Source organism: Procambarus clarkii, chromosome 48 (genome assembly GCF_040958095.1).
Source record: "Procambarus clarkii isolate CNS0578487 chromosome 48, FALCON_Pclarkii_2.0, whole genome shotgun sequence".
NCBI classification, from domain to species: Eukaryota; Metazoa; Arthropoda; class Malacostraca; order Decapoda; family Cambaridae; genus Procambarus; species Procambarus clarkii.
Window position 1 is genome coordinate 11,384,197 of NC_091197.1, and position 27,560 is coordinate 11,411,756.

Sequence of the window (27,560 nt, forward strand, 5' to 3'; positions counted from 1 at the left end):
TGTACCGTCAACCGGCTACCACAACACTGCCCCTGTGTACCCTGATTATAAATCTTCTCGATGATTTATAAGCCGTTTCTAGCACCCAGGTAAATGAACTTTGCATAAATCAAGGTAAATCAAGATTTTCCTGTATGCAATATGCATTTATATATATATATATATATATATATATATATATATATATATATATATATATGTGTGTGTGTGTGTGTGTGTGTGTGTGTGTGTGTGTGTGTGTGTGTGTGTGTGTGTGTGTGTGTGTGTGTGAACTCACCTATTTGTGCTTGCAGGATCGAGCATCGACTCTTGGATCCCGCCTTTCCAGCTATCTGTTGTTTACAGCATGACTCCTGTCCCATTTCCCTATCATACCTAATTTTAAAAGTATGAATAGAGTTTGCTTCCACAACCTGTTCCCCAAGTGCATTCCATTTTTCCACTACTCTCACGCTAAAAGAAAACTTCCTAACATCTCTTTGACTCATCTGAGTTTCCCGTTTCCACCCATGTCCCCTCGTTCTGTTATTATTACGTGTGAACATTTCATCTATTTCCACTTTGTCAATTCCCCTGAGTATTTTATATGTCCCTATCATATCTCCTCTCTCCCTTCTTTTCTCTAGTGTTGTAAGGTTCAGTTCCTTCAGACGCTCTTCATATCCCATCCCTCGTAACTCTGGGACAAGCTTCGTCGCAAACCTCAACCTGTGTGTGTGACAAGAGAAGCCTGTGTACTCACCTAATTGTACTCACCTAATTGTGCTTGCGGGGGTTGAGCTCTGGCTCTTTGGTCCCGCCTCTCAACCGTCAATCAACTGGTGTACAGATTCCTGAGCCTATTGGGCTCTATCATATCTACATTTGAAACTGTGTATGGAGTCAGCCTCCACCACATCACTTCCTAATGCATTCCATTTACTAACTACTCTGACACTGAAAAAGTTCTTTCTAACGTCTCTGTGGCTCATTTGGGTACTCAGCTTCCACCTGTGTCCCCTTGTTCGCGTCCCACCAGTGTTGAATAGTTCATCCTTGTTTACCCGGTCGATTCCCCTGAGGATTTTGTAAGTTGTGATCATGTCCCCCCTTACTCTTCTGTCTTCCAGTGTCGTAAGGTGCATTTCCCGCAGCCTTTCCTCATAACTCATGCCTCTTAGTTCTGGGACTAGTCTAGTAGCATACCTTTGGACTTTTTCCAGCTTCGTCTTGTGCTTGACAAGGTACGGGCTCCATGCTGGGGCCGCATACTCCAGGATTGGTCTTACATATGTGGTGTACAAGATTCTGAATGATTCCTTACACAGGTTCCTGAACGCCGTTCTGATGTTAGCCAGCCTCGCATATGCCGCAGACGTTATTCTCTTTATGTGGGCTTCAGGAGACAGGTTTGGTGTGATATCAACTCCTAGATCTTTCTCTCTGTCTGTTTCATTAAGTACTTCATCTCCTATTCTGTATCCTGTGCCTGGCCTCCTGTTTCCACTGCCTAGTTTCATTACTGTGTGTTGTGTGTGTGTGTGTGTGTGTGTGTGTGTGTGTGTGTGTGTGTGTGTGTGTGTGTGTGTGTGTGTGTGTGTGTGTGTTTCATAGAATATGACTGTATATTCCGTGTTGATTATTTTCTTGCTTTTGGATTCTATTCCTCTGATTGATGCTCTTGCATCTTGGTTTAATTGAAAGAGAATTTCTCCAAATGTTATATGTGCTCAAAATTGACTACAGTAATAATAATAAACTGTAGAATGAATTTCACTTATTATATTTTACACAACGTTTCGAACCTACAAGGTTCATTCTCAAGTGAGGAGACAGGATTGCTTGATGAAGATTAAGCCACCCCCAAGAGGTGGCACGGGTATGAATAGCCCAAAACAACGGGATAGGAGTTGTTGTTGTTGTAGAACAATTTTATTGGACGTACGGGTACTGTGGTACTGGTTCTTCCGTCGCCTGTTGCTCACTTCACCATCTTCCTTTTTATGATGTCTTGGACATAACCATTGTTGACTAAAATCTTTCCTTATTCTACATAACGTCTCATCCACCTGGTACCAATACCGCAATACCCGTACTTGAAATAAAGAAAGAACGTTAGAAAGTTCGTTAGAAACTTTCTTATTCTAAAGAAACTTCTTCTTCACGGCCTACAAAGTGGAGGAAAGGACCCCGAGAGAGATCATGGAGAGGAACGTAACCCCTAACTGACGTCAACTAAAAGATAAAACTAACAATATATTATAAGAGGAGAAAAACCGCCAATTTGCTCATGAAGAATTCTCCCGATATCAAGGGAAAAAAGACCAACGTTGTCTACGCCTTCACGTGCCTACTTGGGGATTGTCAGCCTCAACGATTTCAGTATATAGGCAAGACAACAATGTCCCTCTCTAGGCGATTAAACAATGCACAAACCAACTCGCCCTCTTTCAAATTACGTCGCTTTTCGCTCGTATGAGCATCCAGGTTAAAAAAAGGACGTAATTTAAAATGGAATTGACTTGAAGAAAGTTACGTACTGTCCCGTTTTCTGTTTTAGGTCCTCCGGCTTAGGCTGTTAGGTTAGGAGAGGACACTTTCAATCCGTCCTGGACCATTCTCAAGTCGACTTGAGAATGGTCCAGGACGGACCGAAACGTCGTCGTCCCTTCACCTTCTAGTGTGTGGTCTGGTCAACATACTTTAGCCACGTTATTGTGACTCATCGTCTACATAAGGACACGTTCCATTAACGGTTTTCATGAGGTTTTTAAACCCTAGGAGAACTTCCTGCCCTCCTAACCTGCCACAGGACCCAAAACTTGCTGCTTTGGAAAAAAAATCTACATTTTTTTGTTCAATTATTTTTCATTTTCAATTTACGGCCTTTTTTTTTGGCCGTAGTGCACAAACAACATGACTCCATCAAGGAACATATATAATCGCCACACACAACTACGATCACCAGGAATATTTTAACGAGCAACGCCGAAATAATTGATGGATACAATGACAATAGAAGATTAGACCTCAGTGAAGCGCTGCATATCAAGAAATCTAGACCAGCCATCAACAACCAGGTAATACACAGTTACACTCTACCCACTTCAAGACCTCGGGAACAGTGCAGAAGCTGGACCGAACGACCCTCCAACAGGAACGGAACTAGCCAGAACATAAGCTGCCAACATTCATCCATATATATATATATATATATATATATATATATATATATATATATATATATATATATATATATATATATATATATATATATATATATATATACAGTGGTGGTCGGTTGAGGATGGTAGTGATGGCTGGTTAGGTTGTAGTGGGCGTGGGCCGCTCAACAAGTGTGGGCGTGGGAACGTGTGTGGGCGTGGGACTGGCAACAGTATTGATCTGAGTACCAGTAGTGCGAAGCGAGTATGATTACGGCCTTCAGACATACAAGTGTTCTGTATTTATATGAACCTCTGCGCTCTCTCTCTCTCTCTCTCTCTCTCTCTCTCTCTCTCTCTCTCTCTCTCTCTCTCTCTCTCTCTCTCTCTCTCTCTCTCGCTCTCTTTAGTAACTTTTCTACTGCTCATAATGTGTTTTCTCTTTATGGTGTCTTTAGTGTGTTCCACACACCACACTCCCTCCTGCGTCTGCCATAGCACCCGTCACCCCTCTCCCCTCCAACCTCGAACAGATAGACAATTACATTAGCATATAAAGTAAGGTATGAAAATGCGCGGGTAGACGGCGGGAGAAACTTATCACTCTACGGACAGCGCGCCAATAATTTCATTTCCGACACATCCATCTACACAGACACAGGGCTTCGCGGCCGAGTGGACAGCGCACAGGGGTCGTTGGCTTAAGGGCCCGGGTTCGATTCTTGGCCGAGGCAGAAACAAATGGGGCATGTTCTTTCACCTGATTCGTCTGTTTACCGGGGCTGCAATCCTGGAGATGTGTGTGTGAGAGAGAGAAATGCATGAGGTAGATATCATAAGAGGAAAATAGGCCGGAAGTCAACATGTTAGACAACCGATGGTTAGAAAATTGAGGTCCAAAAGCTGACAGCTCAATCCTGCAGCCACAAATACACACACACACACACACACACACACACACACACACACACACACACACACACACACACACACACACACACATACACACCGGGGCGCCGGTGGCTGAGTGGACAGCGCACTTGATACGCAATCCTGTGGAACGGGGTTCGATTCTCGGTACCGGCGCGAAACTATGGGGCAGAGTTACCTGTTACCTAGCAGTAAATAGGTACCTGGGAGTTAGACAGCTGCTACGGGCTGCTTCTCTGGGGGGTGAGTGTGTGTGTGTGTGAAAAGAAATTAGTTAGTTGGTAGTTAGTAACAGTTAATTGACAGTTGAGAAGCAGGCCGAAAGAACAGGGCTTAACCCCCGCAAGCACAACTAGGTGAATACACACACACACACACACACACACACACACACACACACACACACACACACACACACACACACACACACACACACAGGCGGGATCCAAGAGTCAATGCTCGATCCTGCAAGCACAAACAGGTGAGTACACACACCCACACACACACACACACATGATGCAAAGTTGATGAGAAGAGTTGTGACAGATGAGGATTGCAGGATCCTCCAAGAGGACCTGAACAGATTGCAGAGATGGTCAGAGAAATGGCTACTAGAATTCAACACGAGCAAATGTAAAGTTATGGAAATGGGACTAGGAGATAGGAGACCAAAGGGACAGTACACAATGAATGGGAACAGCCTACCTGTAACGACGCGTGAAAGAGACCTGGGGGTGGACGTAACACCTAATCTATCTCCTGAGGCACATATTAATAGGATAACGACAGCAGCGTACTCTACACTGGCAAAAGTTAGAACATCATTCAGAAACCTAAGTAAGGAGGCATTTAGGGCGCTTTACACTGCCTACGTAAGGCCAGTCTTAGAGTATGCCGCCTCATCATGGAGTCCCCATCTGAAGAAGCATATAATGAAACTGGAAAAGGTTCAGAGGTTTGCAACGAGACTCGTCCCAGAGCTACGAGGGATGGGGTATGAAGAGCGCCTGAGGGAACTGTGCCTTACGACACTAGAAAGAAGAAGGGAGAGGGGGGACATGATAGGAACGTATAAGATACTCAGAGGAATTGACAGAGTGGACATAGACGAAATGTTCACACGGAATAGTAACAGAACGAGAGGACATGGATGGAAGCTTGAAACTCAGATGAGTCACAGAGATGTTAGGAAGTTTTCTTTTAGCGTGAGAGTAGTGGGGAAATGGAATGCACTTCAGGAACAGGTTGTGGAAGCAAATACTATTCATAATTTTAAAACCAGGTATGATAGGGAAATGGGACAGGAGTCATTGCTGTAAACAACCGATGCTCGAAAGGCGGGATCCAAGAGTCAATGCTCGATCCTGCAGACACAACTAGGTGAGTACAACTAGGTGAGTACACACACACACACACACACACACACACACACACACACACACACACACACACACACACACACACACACACACACACACACACACACACACACTCACACACACACACACACACACACACACACACACACACACGTACATATGTACGTTAAGCTAATTATCAAAGCTTTGCATTTTAGTTTCATTATACATCAGAACCTCCAGTTCCATAGAGGCATAATGACATCAAACATTACACTTCAATATACAGCTAAAAAATACAATTATTATATTACATATACATTATATTAGTGTAACGCACGATGATCTAAATGTCAGCCTTAATCACTCGTCAATCAAAAACTTGATGCTCTTAAGAAAGCGAAAGGTCATCAACTTGACGCTCTTAAAAAGACTTTCCGGTGTAATTCCCAAGTCGTTTATGCACCTCTTCAATTATTCATGAACTCTTTCAGTTGTAGGACGAACTTGCCTTTTCATTTTCCTTCGGAACTTTCAGTTTGAACTTAAATTTGCTTCAACACGGCGAAGCAAAAATATTTATGTAATCGGAACGTTCTATTAGGTTCTTAGACCGAAAGTTCCCAGAAAAGTACTTAAGAACAAAGTTCATCATTAGGGAACCCTCCTGGCTAGAGGGGATTGGTAGAGATGTTAGGCTAAGGGGTGGGGAGGAGGGAGGGGGGGGGGGGCAGCCTCTATCCCACCAGGACCATTGGTAACCCGTTCAATACAATTGCTAAATTTGTAGTTAGGATTCGAACCTCTTTGCGGCTGGGAACATTGAGTGTATAGAGATAACAAATTAAATTACATTAAAAATGAGTTATATTTATATTATATATATATTAATTAAAAAAAAATTATAACTTGTCTAGGAATGTGCTTGAAGACAGTGGTGCTTGTTTGAGGATAGTAAGTGGCACTTACAGACCCTCCCCCCTCCCCCTCCCCCCCTCTTCAACCAGTGCCAGGAAAGCTTAGTGCCCTCGTTAAGGCGACATTTGCGTCTTAATAAGACCCTCTTAAGACCCAGGTGACAGAACTTACGAGACACGAGGCAAAATATTTCATTGATTTTTGTATGATACAGTGAATACAGTGTGATACATAATGGTACAATATTACCGTGTGTCTCCTCGTGCCTTAATTTGAACATTGGTCCTATATATACACTTAGTCAATCCCTCTCCTCCTCCCCCTTTAGTATCTTGTATGTCGTTGTCATGTCTGTTCCTATTCCTTCTGTCGTCTTAGTGTAGTAAGGTTTAGTTTCCTTAGTCTTTCTTCATAGCTCGGTCCCCTTGGCTCAGGAACGAGGCTTGTTGCATAATTTTTGGACTTTTTCTAGTTTTGCTTTGACCTTTTTTTTATTCAGGGGTTCCGTGCTGGGCCTGCGTACTCAGTAAGTCTCTCGAAGGATGTACACAACGCTTGGAAGGTTTTTTTTGTCCCAGTTGGTGAAGGATAACCGGAGGTTTGCCAGTATGAAGTACGCTGCCTTCGTTATCCTGCTGATGTCTGCCTGCTATCACATTTATCCTGTTATCCTGCTGATGACGACGACGTTTCTGCATCTTCTGCTGTGTGGTTTGGTCATCATTCTAACTTCTATTCTCATAACCTTGTCTTTGTCAAGGTTAAATTCTAGTAGCCATTTCTCATGCCATCTCCGGAGATTGTCTGCTTCTTGTAATGTATTGTAGTCCTCAGTTCTGAGTCACCTCATTAGATCAGCATCGTCAGCAAAGATGGATAAGAATGAGCTTAATTCCTCTGTTAGATCATTGATATATAACAGGAACACGATGCATGGGGCCCCTGTTTTCGACCCTTGAGGCACTCCCCTCGTTACCTCTCTCCATTCTGCTAGTTCTCGTCACTGGCCATTTTCCTGACAGGGAAAACCTTCACTCACTTTGGTACTTTTCCTCACACAGAGAAGTTTGTCTTGTTTGCATGGGAGCCGCTTGCGACGAATAGTCAAAATTCAAATTCAAAATTCAAATGTTTATTTAGGTAAAGTACATACATACAAGGGGTGATACAGATATTGATGAATTGACAGATAGAGCTGGTACATACAATGCCTAAAGCCATTATTGGGCCATAGACCGTGCGTTTTGGTTTTTCCCAAGCACGGTCTATGGCCACGGGCTTTTCTCAAATATTTTCCCAAGTACGGTCTATGGCCCCGGGCTTTTCTCAAATATTTTCCCAAGCACGGTCTATGGCCCCGGGCTTTTCTCAAATATTTTCCCAAGCACGGTCTATGGCCCCTGGGTTTTTCTCAAATATTTTCCCAAGCACGGTCTATGGCCACGGGCTTTTCTCAAATATTTTCCCAAGCACGGTCTATGGCCCCTGGGTTTTCTCAAATATTTTCCCAAGCACGGTCTATGGCCCCGGGCTTTTCTCAAATATTTTCCCAAGCACGGTCTATGGCCCCGGGCTTTTCTCAAATATTTTCCCAAGCACGGTCTATGGCCGTTTCGGGCAGTAGTGTGAAAATGCTGAATGGTAATGCAATCAAAAATTCAGTCTGCCCACCAGCCCCCCCCCCCCATCTCTATTCTGTTTGATTGTTGTCGTCTTGTCATAGAACTTTTAATAAGTTGGTCAGGCAAGATTTGTTTTTCTTTGCTGAATCTATGTTGATAATTGTAAACATAATTGATATGTTGTAGATTATCGACAGCCACTCCTTTTAATTAGGCTTTCTAATAATTTACAGGGAATATTTGTTAGTTAGACCGGTCTGTGGATAGTTGACTCCTGTCTTCTTCCTCTGTCGTATATAGTTACCACACCTGTCACTCTCCACACCTGTCACTCTCCACATCTGCCACTGTCCACATCTGCCACTGTCCACACCTGCCACTCTCCAAATATTAGGAAGTTCCCCCATTTCTAGTGAGGAGTTGAAGACTATAGCCATGGGAACACACAATGCTACAGCTGCCTCTTTTAGGACCCCTGCGGAAATCTTGTCAGGACCCGCAGCTCTCAACACAAATGAGCTCCACAAATGATTTCTTTACTTCCTCTGGTGTCACTTACATTTCATTATAATTATAAACCCCTGACCAACCTTCCTTAACATTGACAAGATCTATTTTCATGTGGCTCACAGCACAGAGTAGATTATGCTGAATGTCATAATTGATATTAATTTTAGCCCCACAAACATTAAACTCTCATGAGAAACTGTCCCGGCACCAAGCATGGTGCCACGAAAGAGGTGAATGTTATTTAAGCCATTACATGCCCATTTGAGGACTGTCAGCCCTAACGCTCTCAATATATAGACACGACGACATCAAATGTTTCACAGGCACTTGATAATCACCAAAGGGATCTCAAACAGGAACACCGAAACAATTAAACAGGAACAACACCAGGAAGATGGACGTAGCAGAAACACACCGTACCAAACACACTCTCATACAATTATCAACAGGAGACGAAGATGTAATAGCCAATCTTGCTACGTCTCTCGCTTTTATTATTGTCAAACACACACATCCAGCTGTACGAATAACATTGCTTATGTTCCATTAAACGTATCTTAACTAATTCATGGTTTTCTGGGTATTTACTCCTGCCACCTGAAGGAGTTTGGAGGAAATAGATTCATACTCTTTTGAGTCAACAGAGAATAGGAACACGGAGAGATTTTACTTATCCCATTTTCTGATTTTCTCCAGATTACATTAATGAGTATTATCATTTTATTGCAGCTTGACTGTATTTTTGACAGCATGTAAAGACGACAATGCATATATATATATATATATATATATATATATATATATATATATATATATATATATATATATATATATATATATATATATATATATATATATATAGCGCAAATCTTCTTTATTTTTTTTGGGTTTTTCTTCACTTGATAAGTGCAAAATAAAGCCTCTAAAGTTATTTTTTTTACAATTGTATTTGTCCTGATGCTATGAGATGGGTTCGTCGTCTCTTGTAAAGTATCAGTAAGCGTGTATTATAGTCAGTGTGTATTATAGAGTCAGTGTATTATAGAGCCAGTGTGTATTACAGAGCGAGTGTGTATTAGAGAGTCAGTGTGTATTACAGAGTCAGTGTGTATTACAGAGTCAGTGTGTATTACAGAGCCAGTGTGTATTACAGAGTCAGTGTGTATTACAGAGCTAGTGTGTATTACAGAGTCAGTGTGTATTACAGAGTCAGTGTGTATTACAGAGCTAGTGTGTATTACAGAGCTAGTGAGTATTACAGAGCCAGTGTGTATTACAGAGCCAGTGTGTGTATTACAGAGTCAGTGTGTATTAGATAGTCAGTGTGTATTACAGAGTCAGTGTGTATTACAGAGCCAGCGTGTATTACAGAGCCAGTGTGTATTACAGAGTCAGTGTGTATTACAGAGCCAGCGTGTATTACAGAGTCAGTGTGTATTACAGAGCCAGTGTGTATTACAGAGCCAGTGTGTATTACAGAGCCAGTGTGTATTAGAGAGTCAGTGTGTATTACAGAGTCAGTGTGTATTACAGAGCCAGTGTGTATTACAGAGTCAGTGTGTATTACAGAGTCAGTGTGTATTACAGAGCCAGTGTGTATTACAGAGCCAGTGTGTATTACAGTCAGTGTGTATTGCAGAGCCAGTGTGTATTACAGAGCCAGTGTGTATTACAGTCAGTGTGTATTACAGAGCCAGTGTGTATTACTGAGCCAGTGTGTATTACAGAGCTAGTGTGTATTACAGAGCTAGTGTGTATTACAGAGCCAGCGTGTATTACAGAGTCAGTGTGTATTACAGAGTCAGTGTGTATTACAGAGTCAGTGTGTATTACAGAGCGAGTGTGTATTACAGAGCCAGTGTGTATTACAGAGCGAGTGTGTATTACAGAGCCAGTGTGTATTACAGAGTCAGTGTGTATTACAGAGTCAGTGTGTATTACAGAGTCAGTGTGTATTACAGAGCGAGTGTGTATTACAGAGCCAGTGTGTATTACAGCGTCAGTGTGTATTACAGAGCCAGCGTGTATTACAGAGCGAGTGTGTATTACAGAGCGAGTGTGTATTACAGCGTCAGTGTGTATTACAGATATTACAGAGCCAGTGTGTATTACAGAGCTAGTGTGTATTACAGAGTCAGTGTGTATTACAGAGTCAGTGTGTATTACAGAGCTAGTGTGTATTACAGAGTCAGTGTGTATTACAGAGTCAGTGTGTATTACAGAGCGAGTGTGTATTACAGAGCCAGTGTGTATTACAGAGCGAGTGTGTATTACAGCGTCAGTGTGTATTACAGCGTCAGTGTGTATTACAGAGCCAGCGTGTATTACAGAGCCAGTGTGTATTACAGCGTCAGTGTGTATTACAGAGCGAGTGTGTATTACAGCGTCAGTGTGTATTACAGAGCCAGTGTGTATTACAGAGCGAGTGTGTATTACAGCGTCAGTGTGTATTACAGCGTCAGTGTGTATTACAGAGCCAGCGTGTATTACAGAGCGAGTGTGTATTACAGAGCGAGTGTGTATTACAGCGTCAGTGTGTATTACAAGAGTAGGCATGTAGCACACAGTATGCACAAGAGGCGGCAATAAAAAAGACTTGTCTGAACAACTCTCGGGTCGTAAAATCTAAGAAAAACCGGCAAGGTCGGTGCCAAGAACCTCACAATGATACCATGATGCATTGTTCGTGCCTCTCCATCATACCATGATGCATTGTTCGTGCCTCTCCATCATACCATGATGCATTGTTCGTGCCTCTCCATCATACCATGATGCATTGTTCGTGCCTCTCCATCAAACAGTCGTGTTGATCATGTATATCATTATTTTCACCGTGAATATAATTATTCTTGTTAACTATATAATTACTTTTAATTATGTATTTAAGTGTTATTTAAATTATTATGCAATTATGCCTTCAATTATGTATTCCTTTATTTTTTAACTGGTGTATATATTTACTCTTTTAATTATGTATTTAATTATTTGAAAATTTATTAGGAAATTGGATTAGCTAATTGTGGTAATCAATGGATGTGAATTATATGACAGGTAGGTACAAATAGCCTAAACTACTCTATCCCTTTGAGATGTAATTTTTTTTGTCTCAATAAATGAACTCTAACATGATTATATCACATTAAGACGAGGCAATAAAAACAAAACAGAACATTAATTAGGTAAAGCAGAGAGAGAGAGAGAGAGAGAGAGAGAGAGAGAGAGAGAGAGAGAGAGAGAGAGAGAGAGAGAATATTCTGTGAACCCATCCCAATGCTTATTGTGTACTATGCGCTACCTCACGTTCAGAAGCCCGACAAGACCCGGGTTCGAGCCCCCACACTGGAACATATGACCCTTTCGAACGAAACAAACTGAAAACGTTCGTTCTACGACTCAAGAAGGAGATGGAAATTTAATGAATGATAACATATTTAGATTAATGATGCAAGAGCCGCAATTTTGAGTGATAAATGAACATAGAAAACGTGTTCTTTTAAAGAGTGACTATCATAAACAGTAAGGTTAAACACGCGTGGAATTCCTTCAGCAAGATGGACATAAAATTTCACTGTTACCAAGATAGCAGAATCAATAGACATTGTTACCGACCAGTAACGACCCAACAGGTCTAGGAACATCTGGTAACAAGGGGAACACAGACACTAAACAACGTTAGCGTCCAGTAACGACCTAACAGGCTAGTGTATAGTACAATGTAGTACAAGAGGCTACTGAAGGTACAATGAGGTATTAAAATCAGTTACAGTGTGTACTGTAACAGTACAGTTACTCAATGACTGTACTGTGACTTCACGCATTCATACACGAAAATACATTAAAACAGAGTCAACAAATCCATACAGAAACTACCAGTTACTAATGTGAACCCGGAGAGAGAGAGAGAGAGAGAGAGAGAGAGAGAGAGAGAGAGAGAGAGAGAGAGAGAGAGAGAGAGAGAGAGAAAGAGAGAGAGAGAGAGAGAGAGAAGAATAACAAAATATACAAAGAAAGAAGACACAGAAGCGACCATAAACACGACAACCATCTTACTACAGCGAAAACACACACAAATCCACTTGGCTGAACCCCACGTTGAAGAAATGGGACAAGAGTGACCCGGCGAAGGTAGAAACAATTTACAAGATCAAGACGACAAGTGGCGGGCATTGTGAGAGTTGGAGGATGGAGTGTTGTGGTTGGGGCACCAGGCAAGTGGTGGTTGGTGGGTGAATGGTCAGAGGAACACCAACGCAAGGTAGCTGATGTCACCAGGCAATGTTGACACACACACACACACACACACACACACACACACACACACACACACACACACACACACACACACACACAGTCACAGACACACACAACTAAACACAACTAGTAAACACACATGTAGATATGATAGAGCCCAGTAGGCTCAGGAATCTGTACACCAGTTGATTGACGGTTGAGAGGCGGGACCAAAGAGCCAAAGCTCAACCCCCGCAAGCACAATTAGGTGAGTACACACACACACACACAGAGTCACAGTCACAGTCACAGTCACAGTCACACACACACACACACACACACACACACACACACACACACCGCGACAATCGCTCTGATAGAATAATGTTTCGTTCGCAGACACTCGAAACGAAAGCTGAAAAGACTCCCCAAGACGCAGAAGCCAGGGACTGCAACCTCTAGTGGCTTCACGTGAACACAACATATTGCATTTCGAGTGCTTGCAACACAATCAACATTGAGATAGACTGCTTGCAACATTACAAAAGATTTATTCGTTCTTCACCGCACCGAGTTGAAGACGACGTGTGTGCTTAGAATAGCATGCACTCTGAAAGCTCAGGAAAATTTGATCTGCTTATGTAAATCCATCCCTAGAAAAACTATAATACTTATTGCAATTATGGAACGTACTCAAAAGGGCCTGGTGGTTCCCCTTCTCAAATGGTTCAGACACTCCAATTGCCACGATAGAAAAAGAAAGGATGCGAAAGAGTGGTCTCTCGGTTCCTATTGGTGACTTCAATGACCTTCTGCGTGTGCGCTAAACTCGGCGAAATGGACTCAAAGCGCCCACAAAGCGAATGCACGAACTCTCTCTTATTACTGTGCAGAAACCCCTAGTTTGTGTCTACAATGAGGGGCACATTAAACGACTAGCATTATGATGCAATACAGTGTCAGTACAGTGATACGGGGAGAGCAACATTTTCATTGCAGAAGCAAGAACCAGGCAAGCGGCCAAACCGAAGCTACCGAAGCTACCGAAGCATTCTGTTCCGGCCTGTAGAGAGGAGATTAGAGGTCAGGTCACCCATAACAGTCGACTCGGGATCGGTGACGGAGCCATGATGTCACGAGTCCACTACATGACCTCTAGTCCATATGAGCCTCTAGTCCACATGAGCCTCTAGTCCACATGAGTCTCTAGCGAACCAGTAAGCCTAAAGAAGCCGCCAAATAGCTGATTGCCTAATTCCAGAGACAAGGGGCCAGATTCACGAAACAGTTACGCCAGCACTTACGAACCTTTACATCTTTTCTCAATATTTGGCGGCTTTGTTTACAATTATTAAACAGTTAATGAGCTCCGAAGCACCAGGAGGCTGTTTATAACAATAACAACAGTTGATTGGCAAGTTTTCATGCTTGTAAACTGTTTAATAAATGTAAACAAAGCCGTCAAAGATTAAGAAAAGATGTACACGTTCGTAAGTACTTGCGTAACTGCTTCGTAAATCTGGCCCAAGGGCTGGAAGCGGACTACTATGTGTGCTTCCCATACAAGTCGAGTAGAGCTGACCTGCCAAGGTAGTCCGTCCTCATCAACAAAGGCCAAATACTCGTCAATCCACCCGCCAAACCGCCTTGTTTATGAATGAAAAAACGGTTAACGCACGACTCACAACTAACGTTCGATCATTTCTCGAACAGTGCTTCGCTGACGACCTCTGTTCGAATCACAACGCTGTAAATGCTTCACCCACGTACTTCAAATCGCCAACTGAACCTAATCACCTAACCTATACCCAACCTTACACAGAAGTTTAATATATAAGAATACTAACCTATATTCTGTAAACTAGTGTCTGTAAACTAGTTACAGACACAGCTTCAAAGTGTCTACAGGAAGTGTTAAGACAGGACTGTTCAGTAGTGAACCACGCGGTTAGGCCAGTTAAGATGCCTCCATTGTCCCACAAATACGATATTCCCCCCCCCCCCGCCACCAGGCGCTAACGTAAGCACCCTTCTATTAATAAGTTCTGTAACTAACTAAACGTTGTTAACCCCCCCCCCCCCAGCTGTGTTTACATAAAACACTCGTAAATACTGCCACCCAATTCAAGTGGCTTGAGCCCAGATACAGCTTAATGCTCTAACACCAGGCGGGTCCTCACCAAATGATGAAAAATCCCACCCTTGGCATTCTATCACCCAAATGATAGAATGCCACCCTTGTCCTGTGACGAGGACCCGCCCATTGAGGTCCCATAGAGTACCACCCTTGCACTGAGGTCACTCCCACCACCAACATGACTCGGGTCACCAGGTCAAGCCTGTTGACAATCAACACCCCGCACGACCCTTCCAATTATACTCGATCTAGTAAGAGGTCGTGTGACCCACGATCACAGGACCGTTGTACGCCCGCCGAGGGCCCTGGCCGCAAGGCGCTCCTCTGTACTGAACCCGAACTGGCATCGCTGAAGCCATCGGCCATTGCGAAGTGGCGATGTTTCATCCAAATGTCCTGTCCCCCGCTAAGGTCACTATATAAACATTATGGTTCTCTGGTATATTCTGGTGTGTGGGATATGTTATATATATATGTATCTGTTGTACAATAGTCACATATATCAAATTAACCTCTTGCCATGAAGGACATTTCTTGGGGCCGCTTCACTAGGCTTACTGCACAAGGGTAATGAGCACATTTCTTGGTCACTGGTTTGACGATGTGGCCATCACGGTCGAGCCCAATCCTCGCCTCACCCTCCAATCCTCGCATCAGCCAATCCCCGCATCAGCTAATCCTGGCATCAGCTAATCCTCGCATCAACCAATCCTCGCATCAGCCAATCCTCACATCGTCAGAAGAGCCTTAACCAAAGCCTCACATACACACAAAAAAAACATCACCCAATCCTCCAACTGCCCCTCAAAAAAGTGTCATGATCCAATCCAAACACAGAAGGTTCGTCTACCAATCCTCCTCTAATCCTAACTATAGCCATCAAACCCCCCTACCCCCCCCACACTAAAATGGGCAGTGACTCACGTCCAACCCCCTTTAAAAGAACACAAATAAAAAAAAATAAAAAATAAATAAATAAATAAATAAATAAATAAATTCAGGCGTAACAGAGAGCAGAGACAATCAGATGCGAATCCCGAAACTCGATCAAGGACAATTCAGATCTAAATCTAATTGGAAATTAGGAAAAGCATCTAATTTAGAAAAAGCAATACATTGTTGGCCACTGAAGAACCGCGCGGTAGTTCGCCCATTAGCACACTTTTATATATATTTTTTTTTTACCCAATTCGTTGTTTTTTTTTACCCAATTCGTTGTTTTTTTTTTACCCAATTCGTTTTTTTTTTTTTACCCAATTCGTTTTTTTTTTTTACCCAATTCGTTGTTTTTTTTTACCCAATTCGTTGTTTTTTTTTTACCCAATTCGTTTTTTTTTTTTACCCAATTCGTTGTTTTTTTTTACCCAATTCGTTGTTTTTTTTTTACCCAATTCGTTTTTTTTTTTTACCCAATTCGTTGTTTTTTTTTTACCCAATTCGTTGTTTTTTTTTTACCCAATTCGTTGTTTTTTTTTTTACCCAATTCGTTGTTTTTTTTTTTTTACCCAATTGAAGATCGTTCGTAGGGTGAACTACGAACGATCTTCAGTGGGTTCTGAGAGCCTCTTGATGGATCGTAAAGGCATGTGTTATTACGAATATTATTATTTGTTTTGTTTTTGTAATGTTAATGTTTTGTAAAGAAATGATGACTTTCCAGTAGAGGGGGGGGAGAGAGAGAGAGAGAGAGAGAGAGAGAGAGAGAGAGAGAGAGAGAGAGAGAGAGAGAGAGAGAGAGAGAGAGAGAGAGAGAGAGAGAGAGAGACAGACAGACAGTCAGTCAGTCAGTCAGTCAGTCAGTCAGTCAGTCAGTCAGTCAGTCAGACAGTCAGACAGTCAGTCAGTCAGTCAGTCAGTCAGTCAGTCAGTCAGACAGTCAGACAGTCAGTCAGTCAGTCAGTCAGTCAGTCAGTCAGTCAGTCAGTCAGTCAGTCAGTCAGTCAGTCAGTCAGTCAGTCAGTCAGTCAGTCATACAGACAGACAGACGGAGTGCACCTAGGCCCCCCCCCCCTAGCACCCATCAGGAGACAGGTCTAACTCCCACTTTACCACTCAGGAAGCGCCGCTGAGAACGCTTCCTTCCGGTGCCTAATTACCATGGTTTACGAGGCAAGACTCGGCTCAATAACAGATTGCTAAGAGTACAAATGACGAGGTGGAGCCCGGATGATGACAGTGCTCCACTGTGGATGACAGTGACAGGTATACGATACAGCTGACCTATCAGCACTTACCTAGCTGTCAGCCTCAGCGGGAGGGGGAGGAGGGAGGTTTAGCTCGCTACCTACTATATAGCCTCGTACCTGTTGCGATTCAGTTTAGCTATCGACTTTCAAATTCTTTGTCGAATCGGGTTTCGAAGTTGTGGATGGAGGTGGTTTCCACTACTTGTTAACTACCCGTGAAGGGGACGAGTGCTACCTGAAGTCCCTTGGCCTTATTTGCGTTTCCAGTCTCCTGTGTCCTACTTTCGTTCACTCTGAAAAAAAGAGTATCCTTGTCCACCTGATTTATTCACCTCCGTATCTTGTATGTCGTGATCATATCCCTCTCTGTTCATTGTGTTCTCTAGGGTTGTAAGATTGTGTTCCATTAGTCTTGCTTCAATTTTGACTTTGAGCTTCGAAAGGTGCGGATTCCACGTCGGTGCTGCGTAATCCAGAGTTGGTCTAACAAATGTTGTGTGCATTGCCTTGAAGGAGTCCTCATTCAGGTTTCTTAACGATGTTTTTATATCTGCCAACATCCCATATGCTGCTGATGTTATCCTGTTTATGTGTGCCTCAGGTGTGTCGGAATTATATCCACTCCAAGATCTTTCTCTCTCTCTCTCTTTCTCTTTTATTCCTGTAGCTGTCTTCCCTTTATTGTGTAGCTGCCTGTTTGTGCCATTTTCTGACCTTACATGTCTTGCGTTTCTCATTTGCTTTTGTTTTATGAGTTTCTTTGCTGCCTCCATTCTCTCCTTAGGCATGTCCTGTCTATTAAACACTGTATGGTATTCTTCCTCCTTTCTCAAATATCTTTTCTCTGCCTGTATATATTTAACTGGGATACTGTTTATTAAAATAACTTTCACTGGTCTATTTCTTCCTCTCTTAAACTTACCTAGCCAGCAGGAATGCTGCAGTTCCCTTGTTGCATCTCCGCCCTGTGCAGAATTTATGTTATTTCATTTGTTCTCTCACCCTTCTTATTTCCCTGTGTTCCCCTCAGGGTGTTATAGGTTGCTTATTACCAGTAATCTCTCCCTTTCCAAATCCTGTCTTGTACATTTCGTGACTTGGCTCGTTTTTCAGCTTCAAACACTATTTCCCTAATTATCTTATCTCTCCTTCTGAACCCTTTGTTGCTTCAGCAAAGGTTTTGCCTGGTCTTACTCCCCAAATCTCGGTTACATTCTCTATTTGTCTAATTCTCTACTCTGTTATCTTACATTCTTTGTTGCCTTCCCTTCCTCTTGCACCATTTTTATTCTGTTCTGTAACCTATTCACACTTGCCTCCCTTTTGTAATATATTTCCTTCAATTCTTCTACTTGGTTCAAGGTTCCAACGCGGAGTTTGTGTACTCCTGTCAAGTTTTACCTTCAGGCCTTCAATAACCTCTAATGCCATAAATATTTTCAATATGTTTGCTTTTATATCTTTAGGCCGCTTCATTTCAATCTTATATCTCTCCCTCCCCTCGCTGTCCTTTTGAAACTCTAGAAACGCAACAGGTACACTAGCTTAGCATGGCTTGCATTAACTGCATAACGGACTCCTCCCTCCATTCGACCCTGCCAGGCATGAGCAGCTCACTCGCAACACTGAGTTGTGAGCAGCTCCTCATCAGTGCTTCTGAAGGCCACTGTTGTAGGGGCAAGTGATGAGGTGTGGTGGGAGCGGGGTCCTCTTGTCAGGCTCATGTGACAGGCTGAAGACCGGACATTAGGATGGGGGCATTACTGGCTGGCATTGCGTCGTTAGCAGGTGTGGTTGGTGTATGTTGTGTTGGTGTATGTATACTGTGTCTGTAAGGGTGTGGTTGATACTGTGCCTCAGCTTGGGTAGAACTGACGAACGTTAATCAATGCAGTTAGTCTTGAAGATTTTAGATTACATAACATGCGCGCAGGCCTTGTAAACACGTCGAAGTGGGCCTGAAATATGATATTACTCGAGGATGTGTGTGTTAGGCCCGCCGGATGCTGGTATTCTTATGTGTGTAAGAGAGAGAGAGAGAGAGAATGCTCGTGACTTAATGTATTTAACTATTGTTATGAACCCCAGGTAGCCTCATGAGGTTAGTCTACCTTGTGAGAGTTATTCTACCCACGTGGCAGGAGGAAGGAGTCAGGAGAAGGAAGTAATTAAGCAAACGTCAGTAAAGTATGACTGAAGAGAGGGCAAGCATCTTGTGGAAACAAAGTAAGATGTCGACATTATGGAGGTCATAAAGGGTCACTTGAGTTGCGAAAGTCGTCGAGTATAGACGTATGTCGGGGCCCTCCTGGGAAGAAAGAAGATTATAGTTCTCGGTTAAGTGTTTGAGTAAAGGCTACTTGTACTAAGTGTGAGGAAGCTGCCGAGGACGGCGAACATCATTTCTCTGTGATCTTGAACGATATTAGGGGCGGTCTGAAGTAGTACTTCAGCCACGATCACTAGTTGGTGGTCAATATCCGATAGTTGATATCCTTTTGAGAGGATGAAATTGAGCAGGTTTTCCAGTGTGGAGCCTGGCTGACGACATTGTATACTCAAGTCGGGACTGTGAGAAGCATTTAGAGACAGTTCAAGAGAATTGGTGGACGACTAAGAGTAGCGCCATTTTGGAGTGCCAAGTGTCATTGTCTCATCCTCTCTGTGGTAAACGCACTTAATTATATGAATGATTGCTTGATCGTGTGCCCAGCGATCGTTGAGAACGTTAGTGGATATAGATTACTGATTTTATGAAGATAGTGAGAGTATATACCGAGATTGAGACGATTGGACATGATGGGGCCAAGAGCGACAAACTCACTCGCCAGAGGTCAATGAAGGACTGAGGGGACGGAACCCCAGGACGCCCCGTCAGAGGAGAAATTCAGTGTGGACTCGTCCAAAAATGGGGGAGTACCCACCACGGCAGGGCCGACGTGCAGAAGGGAACGTTGGAAGGAGGAATATATGTGTAAATATATGTTGTTTATATTCTATTAAGAAAGCACGTTATTATGGTATGGAACTGGAATTACAGGTTTGTGTGGGGAGAATTTCGTGAAGGAGCTTCGTGACTGGTGAAGATTATATGGAGTAGAACTTCAAGTATAGAGTGGAACTTCGAGTGTAGTGGAGCTATACGTTTCTCTGGTGAAGCCGCATAGAGGAACTTCACAGGCTTTGAGTGGACCTTCAAGTAGCAGCAAATATTGAAGAGACTACAGGCGTACCTACCTGATACTTGAGGACCTAAAGACATGTTCTTAGTGGAGAGCCTGAGGAAGCAGAACAGAGAATTATATGAACACCATGATGTTTGAGGGAGTGCTTGAATGCACATGACATGAGTGAGATGGTTATTATATTCTTTGTTGCAGATATTTTTATGTGCAAGTTACCCAGCCACGTACAGTGAGGGGGGCCAGAGGCTGTGAGCCGAGAACTGAGCAGTAGCCTAGAACTACTGGGCTTTGGTGAAGAACTAATATTATATAAATGGGTTGCTGGTTTGTAGAATCCTATGATATATTTTTTTTCCTATATCCTATTTTTTTCCTAAAATCCTATTTTTTTTATCTCTATGTATTTTCATGTAATAGAAGTGTGTAGACAACTTGGTTTTGCTCTTGTCCTAGTGAGGATTTCTAGGAAAAAAGAGAGAGAAACGGTTGTAGAGTGGTTGAGAGCGGACAGTAATATCATGAAGGGGAATTAGGAGATCATCTCAAAACAAGGAGAGTGTTGGGGAGTCACGGCGGCTCGACAGGGTGTGTATATTCAGAAAAAATAAGTTAGATAGGAGCCGTTTCCCCAAATAAAGGTGACGTAGAACCCCCTCTCCGTGTATAAGACGATTTTAGGGTGATCCTCCAATATGCACTCCAATGTCCCTTACTGATTAATTGATGACAACTGCAGTAAGTAGTAGTTGCAGTGGTTAATCATATAGATAGATAAAGATAACTAAGTTAAGTATAAAAAAAACTTACCCCTGATATTATCTACCTTCAAGATGCACTGCACAATATCCATGGTAATGACACTACATTTACCTGAGTACTAAGTTGGATTATCTGATGATCCAAAGTGACTGAAAATACCCCCTTTCTTGAGTATTTTTATTAAAATAATATTTCATTAAAATCCCACAATCTTCCACACATTCGCATACATAAAACTATCCTTATCATTTAAATCTAACAAATAATCACTGAGATAGAGAAAACAAACAAAATACTGCCATTTTTTCGTATACAGAAAAATCAAGAGAGAAAAACCAACAAATTACACAAATCCACAAGGGCCGTGACGAGGATTCGAACCTGCGTCCGGGAGCATCCCAGACACTGCCTTAATCGACTGAGCTACGACAGGGTAATCGCCCTTGTGGATTTGTTCATTTGATGCATCACGTTAGTGTGATCTCTGTGTGTAACAAATTACACAGTAAAACAGTAATTACACAGTAATCTCTGCCGTCTTCGGCAGAGATTAAACCGTCTATGAAACACCATGGGAACACACATAATAAAAGTAGGAGAGGTTTCAAAACTACACCCATCAGAACGTGTTGACGTATGTGGCACCTTTGGGCCACATGGCACTACTTTGGCACCTTTGGGCCACATGGCACTACTTTGGCACCTTTGGGCCACATAGGGATATGAGAATTAGGAGCAGGGAGAGGACACTGGGAAGGAATAATCTCTAACCCCTTGGAACCATCGAGGATCGAACACGGACTGTACCAAAAGCCACACCGCCGCTGTATCTAGCTTCTGCCAGTGTAAAACGCAGATAATTATCGTATTTGTCTAAGTGGTAACAGCCGTTGCAACCTGGCATCAAACATTACAATCATTTAACCCAACAAACAAGATAATTGCAGATGTACCAGAGAGATGTGGGGGGGATGAGCCCCGAACCTTAGACCATCATTTGTGTCACTCGGCTCCTCTCTCTTCTCTCTCTAATATACCAGGGGCCAGATTCACGAAGCAGTTACGCAAGTACTTACGAACGTGTACATCTTTCCTCAATCTTTGACGGCTTTGTTTACCTTTATTAATCAATTTACAAGCATGAAAACTTGCCAATCAACTGTTGTTATTGTTATAAACAGCCTCCTGGTGCTTCGGAGCTCATTAACTGTTTAATAATTGTAATCAAAGCCGCCAAATATTGAGAAAAGATGTACACGTTCGTAAGTGCTTGCGTAAGTGTTTTCGTGAATCTGGCCCCTGCTTCCTGAGCGCACTCACGCACTCACGCAACTCTTGGCTGAGCGGTACAGGGCGAGTTGCTGTGTCCTGTGTAAACTACCGGAGCAATGGGATCTGTCAGTGGGACGTAGATGTCAACCTGTCCTACCTGTCAGGTAGACGTCAACCTGTCCTACCTGTCAGGTAGACGTCAACCTGTCCTATCTGTCAGGGAAACTTCACACATGTCCTACCTATCAGGGAGACTTCAACCTGTCCTATCTGTCAGGGAGACTTCAACCTGTCCTATCTGTCAGGGAGACTTCAACCTGTCCTATCTGTCAGGGAGACTTCAACCTGTCCTATCTGTCAGGGAGACTTCAACCTGTCCTACCTGTCAGGGAGACTTCAACCTGTCCTATCTGTCAGGGAGACTTCAACCTGTCCTATCTGTCAGGGAGACTTCAACCTGTCCTACCTGTCAGGGAGACTTCAACCTGTCCTATCTGTCAGGGAGACTTCAACCTGTCCTATCTGTCAGGGAGACTTCAACCTGTCCTACCTGTCAGGGAGACTTCAACCTGTCCTATCTGTCAGGGAGACTTCAACCTGTCCTATCTGTCAGGGAGACTTCAACCTGTCCTATCTGTCAGGGAGACTTCAACCTGTCCTGCCTGTCAGGTAGACATCAACCTGTCCTACCTGTCAGGGAGACTTCAACCTGTCCTATCTGTCAGGGAAACTTCACACATGTCCTACCTATCAGGGAGACTTCAACCTGTCCTACCTATCAGGGAGACCTCACACATGTCCCACCTGTTCCTCAGGGAATCCCACCTGTTCATAGGTATAACTCAGGCCTCAACAGATGCACAAACAGTGTTTATACCTGGACGTTTTTAATTACACGGAAACACTCACCTGCTAGGGAGAGGGTGAGAGGGGAGGAGATGGCGGCCAGGGACCCACGACGAAGGACGCACTGGTACAAGCCCCGGTCCTCGATCATCACCTGAAGGTACACGGTGCGTTAAGAGTGCCTGATATTCTCTTCGCCAAGGCACAGGGACGCCACTCCCACCGGCTGTATCTAACCCCCCCCCTTTCTCTCCATATACCGGGACTGTCCCCTCATTTCCCTTCCTCATAATACTCATTAATCACTGCCTATCCTCGAACACTCATTCCTTATCTTCCTAATATTCATTCTTCTAATACTGCCTATCCTCACAATACTATTCCTTTTCTGCCTATCCTCACAATACTATTCCTTTTCTGCCTATCCTAATAATACTCCTTCCTGACTATCCTCATAATAATCATTCGTCTCTGCCTATCGACCCTAATACTCATTCCTCACTGCCTATCTCCTAATGCTCATTTCTCTGCCTATCCCCCAAATACTCATTCCTCACTGCCTATCGACCCTAATACTCATTTCTCTGCCTATCCCCCTAATACTCATTCCTCACTGCCTTTCCTCACAACCCTCCTCATAATGAGATACAGTGCACCAACTGTTGAGTCTTACTCATGCATGAGGCATTAACAACACTGAAGAAACAGACCTGTAACTCATCATAGCCAGTTAGTGCTGTGTAAAGCACGGGCATGAATAACCCCGGGCAAGCAACCCATCAAATCAATTTACATTGCGTTTTATGGATAAGGAACGTAACGACGTACCTGGTGGATGACTAAGGTGCCATTTGGGAGGACGTAACGACGCGGTTCGTTAACTAGACGTCCTTTATTAATCCAGGTGACGTTGGGTGCGGGTGCCGTAGTGGTGGTGGCGGGTTGGCAGGGCAGCAGGAGTTTCGCCCCTATGACCGTCACCGTCTCCGTCGGGGGCAAGACCTGGTACCCGAAGCCCAGTCTCTCGGCCGACTCTGAAGACGAACATATCTTTATTAGTATTGTTATTGGTATTGTTGTTGTTAGTATTGTTAGTGTTATTAACATCTTTATTGCCAAACATTAAGGTACAACTTTGCTTAATAGGGTTCATTAAATTATGTTCAGTCATACAGGATATGAACGGATATATATATGTGTGTGTGTGTGTGTGTGTGTGTGTGTGTGTGTGTGTGTGTGTGTGTGTGTGTGTGTGTGTGGGTGTGTGTGTGTGTGGGTGTGTGTGTGTGTGTGTGTGTGTGTGGGTGGGTGGGTGTGTGGGTGTGTGGGTGTGTGTGTGTGTGTATAAATCATATATATATATATATATATATATATATATATATATATATATATATATATATATATATATATATATATATATATATATATATTGTAGATGGTGCATTTATAAACATTGCATGGCTCTGAGATTGAGAGAGAGAGAGAGAGAGAGAGAGAGAGAGAGAGAGAGAGAGAGAGAGAGAGAGAGAGAGAGAGAGAGAGAGAGAGAGAGAGAGAGAGAGAGAGAGAGAGGGGGGGGGTGGAAGGTACCCACCAGCACTGCGGTTCAAGAAGAAGGCACTTCAATCACATAATGTTGTCGAGTGTTCAACAGCTTTACTCTGTACTGTAACAACTCTCTCTATATATATACACGCAACGTAGGGCAGACGAAACTGTGTATGTTCTGTTGAACACTGTATACACGAACGGCCATGTTCAACCCATCCCCCACGAACGGCAATGCTTAAAGGAACGTTCCATCGAACGTATAAAAATGAACTGTTGTACCTCCCCCCCCCCCCCCCCCCCGCCCGCAAAAGAATCACAGTTATCTGTAATTACCATATCACCATACACCCATTAAGACAAACGACCCTTAATTGATGTATCACAAATTGGATGTATCAGAGCTATCGTTAGGAACACGGTGTTTTAAATGAAATTAAAAAACACGGCCATATTGGCACTCCCATGGTCTAATTATCATTGGTTTGAATAGCTATATATCTCGGCCTGTTAGGCCCATACGCTTCTATTTAAGTCAACCCTTAAATCAGATCGTAAGAACGGGATGCGACGTGAGCTCGTACATCGTAGACTTACGACATACGCGGTTGGGACGATCGGTTAACGAGCAACCGGTTCTCTTAAAAATAACGTCGCTTTTCGCCCTTATGGCGCGCTATGGCCAAAAAATGGACGTAATTGGAAATGAAATCGGCTCACGAAAGTGACGTACTGTCCCGTTTTCTGTTTGAGTCCAGCGTTGAGGGGGCACATTGTTGTGTACTATTTGACCGCACTGCACGACACCTGGTACACAGTTATAGTGAACTACAATGTCACAGTCATTAGGGGGGAACAACTAGCCAGGGACTGAGACTATCCTGATATAAGCACAATTCCCGCCAGGGTTCACTGTAGACCCTAATCACTGCCTTCTGTACCCGCTACTTAACTGGAGTCGTGAGTCTACTGCTTGTTAAGTCCTAAACAAGTCTAAGTTAAGACGAAACAAATCCAGCAATGAACGTAACTACGGCCGAGCGGACAGCACACTGGACGTGTGATCCTGTGATTCCGGGTTCGATCCCAGGCGCCGGCGAGAAACAATGGGCAGAGTTTCTTTCACCCTATGCCCCTGTTACCTAGCAGTAAAATAGGTACTTGGGTGTTAGTCAGCTGTCACAGGCTGCTTCCTGGGGGTGGAGGCCTGGTCGAGGACCGGGCCGCGGGGACACTAAAGCCCCGAAATCATCTCAAGATCTCAAGATAACGTTATTTTGGGCTATTGTTACGGTGAAACAACGTAATAACGTTAAAGATGTCTTTACACTACGCCATGTGTTTGCGGGGGTTGAGCTTAAGCACATGGGCACCGCCTTTCAATCTTTTAATCCAGCGGTGAGCTTGTTCCTGGATATGGAGTCGCAGTACATACATATTTTTAAGCTACAATAAGAGTCCACATCCACCGCTTCGCTCCACTGTTCATTGCCCCTCTCATTACACTAAGACTGTCTACCGTGTATCTTGTATGTCGCGATCATGTGTCCCCTGCTTCTCCAGTGACGTAAGGTTCACTTCATTGAGTTAATTTTCGTAGCTTTTGCGTCCATGTGTTAGAGCAGCGGCGGTGACACACCTCTAGCCGCTCTTTACTTGTACTCAACTAGTTGTGCTTGCGGGGGTTGAGCTCTGGCTCTTTGGTCCCGCCTCTCAACTGTCAATCAACTGGTGTACAGATTCCTGAGCCTACTGGGCTCTATCATATCTACATTTGAAACTGTGTATGGAGTCAGAATCCACCACATCACTGCCTAATGCATTCCATTTACTAACTACTCTTGACACTGAAAAAGTTCTTTCTAACGTCCCTGTGGCTCATTTGGGTACTCAGTTTCCACCTGTGTCCCCTTGTTCGCGTACCACCCGTGTTAAACAATTTATCCTTATCTATCCTGTCAATTCCTCTAAGAATTTTGTAGGTAGTGATCACGTCTCCCCCTACTCTTCTGTCTTTCAGTGTCGTAAGGTGCATTTCCCGCCGCCTTTCCTCGTAACTCATGCCTCTTAGTTCTGGGACTAGCCTAGTGGCATACCTCCGAACGTATTCCAGCTTTGTCTTGTGCTTGACAAGGTACGGGCTCCATGCTGGGGCCGCATACTCCAGGATTGATCTTACATATGTGGTGTACAAGGTATATACAAGGAATAAATGTGGTATACTTGTGTATACCAGCCTGACACACCAACAACACTACCAGGATGGAGTGTCAGCTGCCTGACACACCAATGTCAGCGCCGTGGAAGGGTTGTCAGTAAGGGCAGGCAACAAGGCGCACCTTCATCCAGATAATATTCCGTCCTTATCTTATCACACTGATAAAGATGACTTTGTTTTACACGGCGCTGTGAGAGGGGGATGGATGGCTTTGAGGATCCGTGTGTCGGTACACCGTTATAGAGTTCTGGACCACTTCATCCGGTCCACCTCTGGACCACTCCATCCGGTCCATCTTTGGACCACTCAGTCCAATCTAACGGCACACCATCATTGCATAACTATTTTTAGGGGGCGGGAATTTCAACCTTGACAGGTATACAGCCCGTCCTCCTGTTTTTTGGTAGTATTTATAGTAACGAGGAGGACCATAGTACATATACCGACAGTTAGAAAGTAGAAATCGGTACTATTGAGTTTGGACAAACCGGAAAAAGATTGTCTATTGATGTTACAAAGACAAACTAACCTAACCTAACCTTCCTCGGCCTAATACACGCTATCTGAGGCCTAATATAGTACATATGTGTACTATACTAGACCTAGAAATATTGAAATTTGCTTCTTAGCTTCATTTTTTGGGGGGACTATAAAGTGAGTAGTACTAAAGTCTACTGTTTAATTGCTTAGTACGT

The 27,560-nt window shown here is 43.4% G+C and overlaps 1 protein-coding gene across 4 annotated transcripts in view; it reads right to left on the reverse strand.

Moving 5' to 3' along the window:
• Positions 1 to 27,560, reverse strand: part of LOC123764777 (protogenin) — a 250,529-nt gene that overhangs the window by 23,502 nt on the left and 199,467 nt on the right. For all 4 annotated transcript variants that reach the window (XM_069302607.1, XM_069302610.1, XM_069302608.1 and 1 more), the window contains exons 3-4: positions 23,925 to 24,130; positions 23,160 to 23,250 (exon numbers count right to left, since the gene is read on the reverse strand). In XM_069302607.1, the coding sequence (XP_069158708.1) occupies positions 23,160 to 23,250; positions 23,925 to 24,130 (297 nt within the window). The remainder of the gene's footprint in view (positions 1 to 23,159; positions 23,251 to 23,924; positions 24,131 to 27,560) is intronic.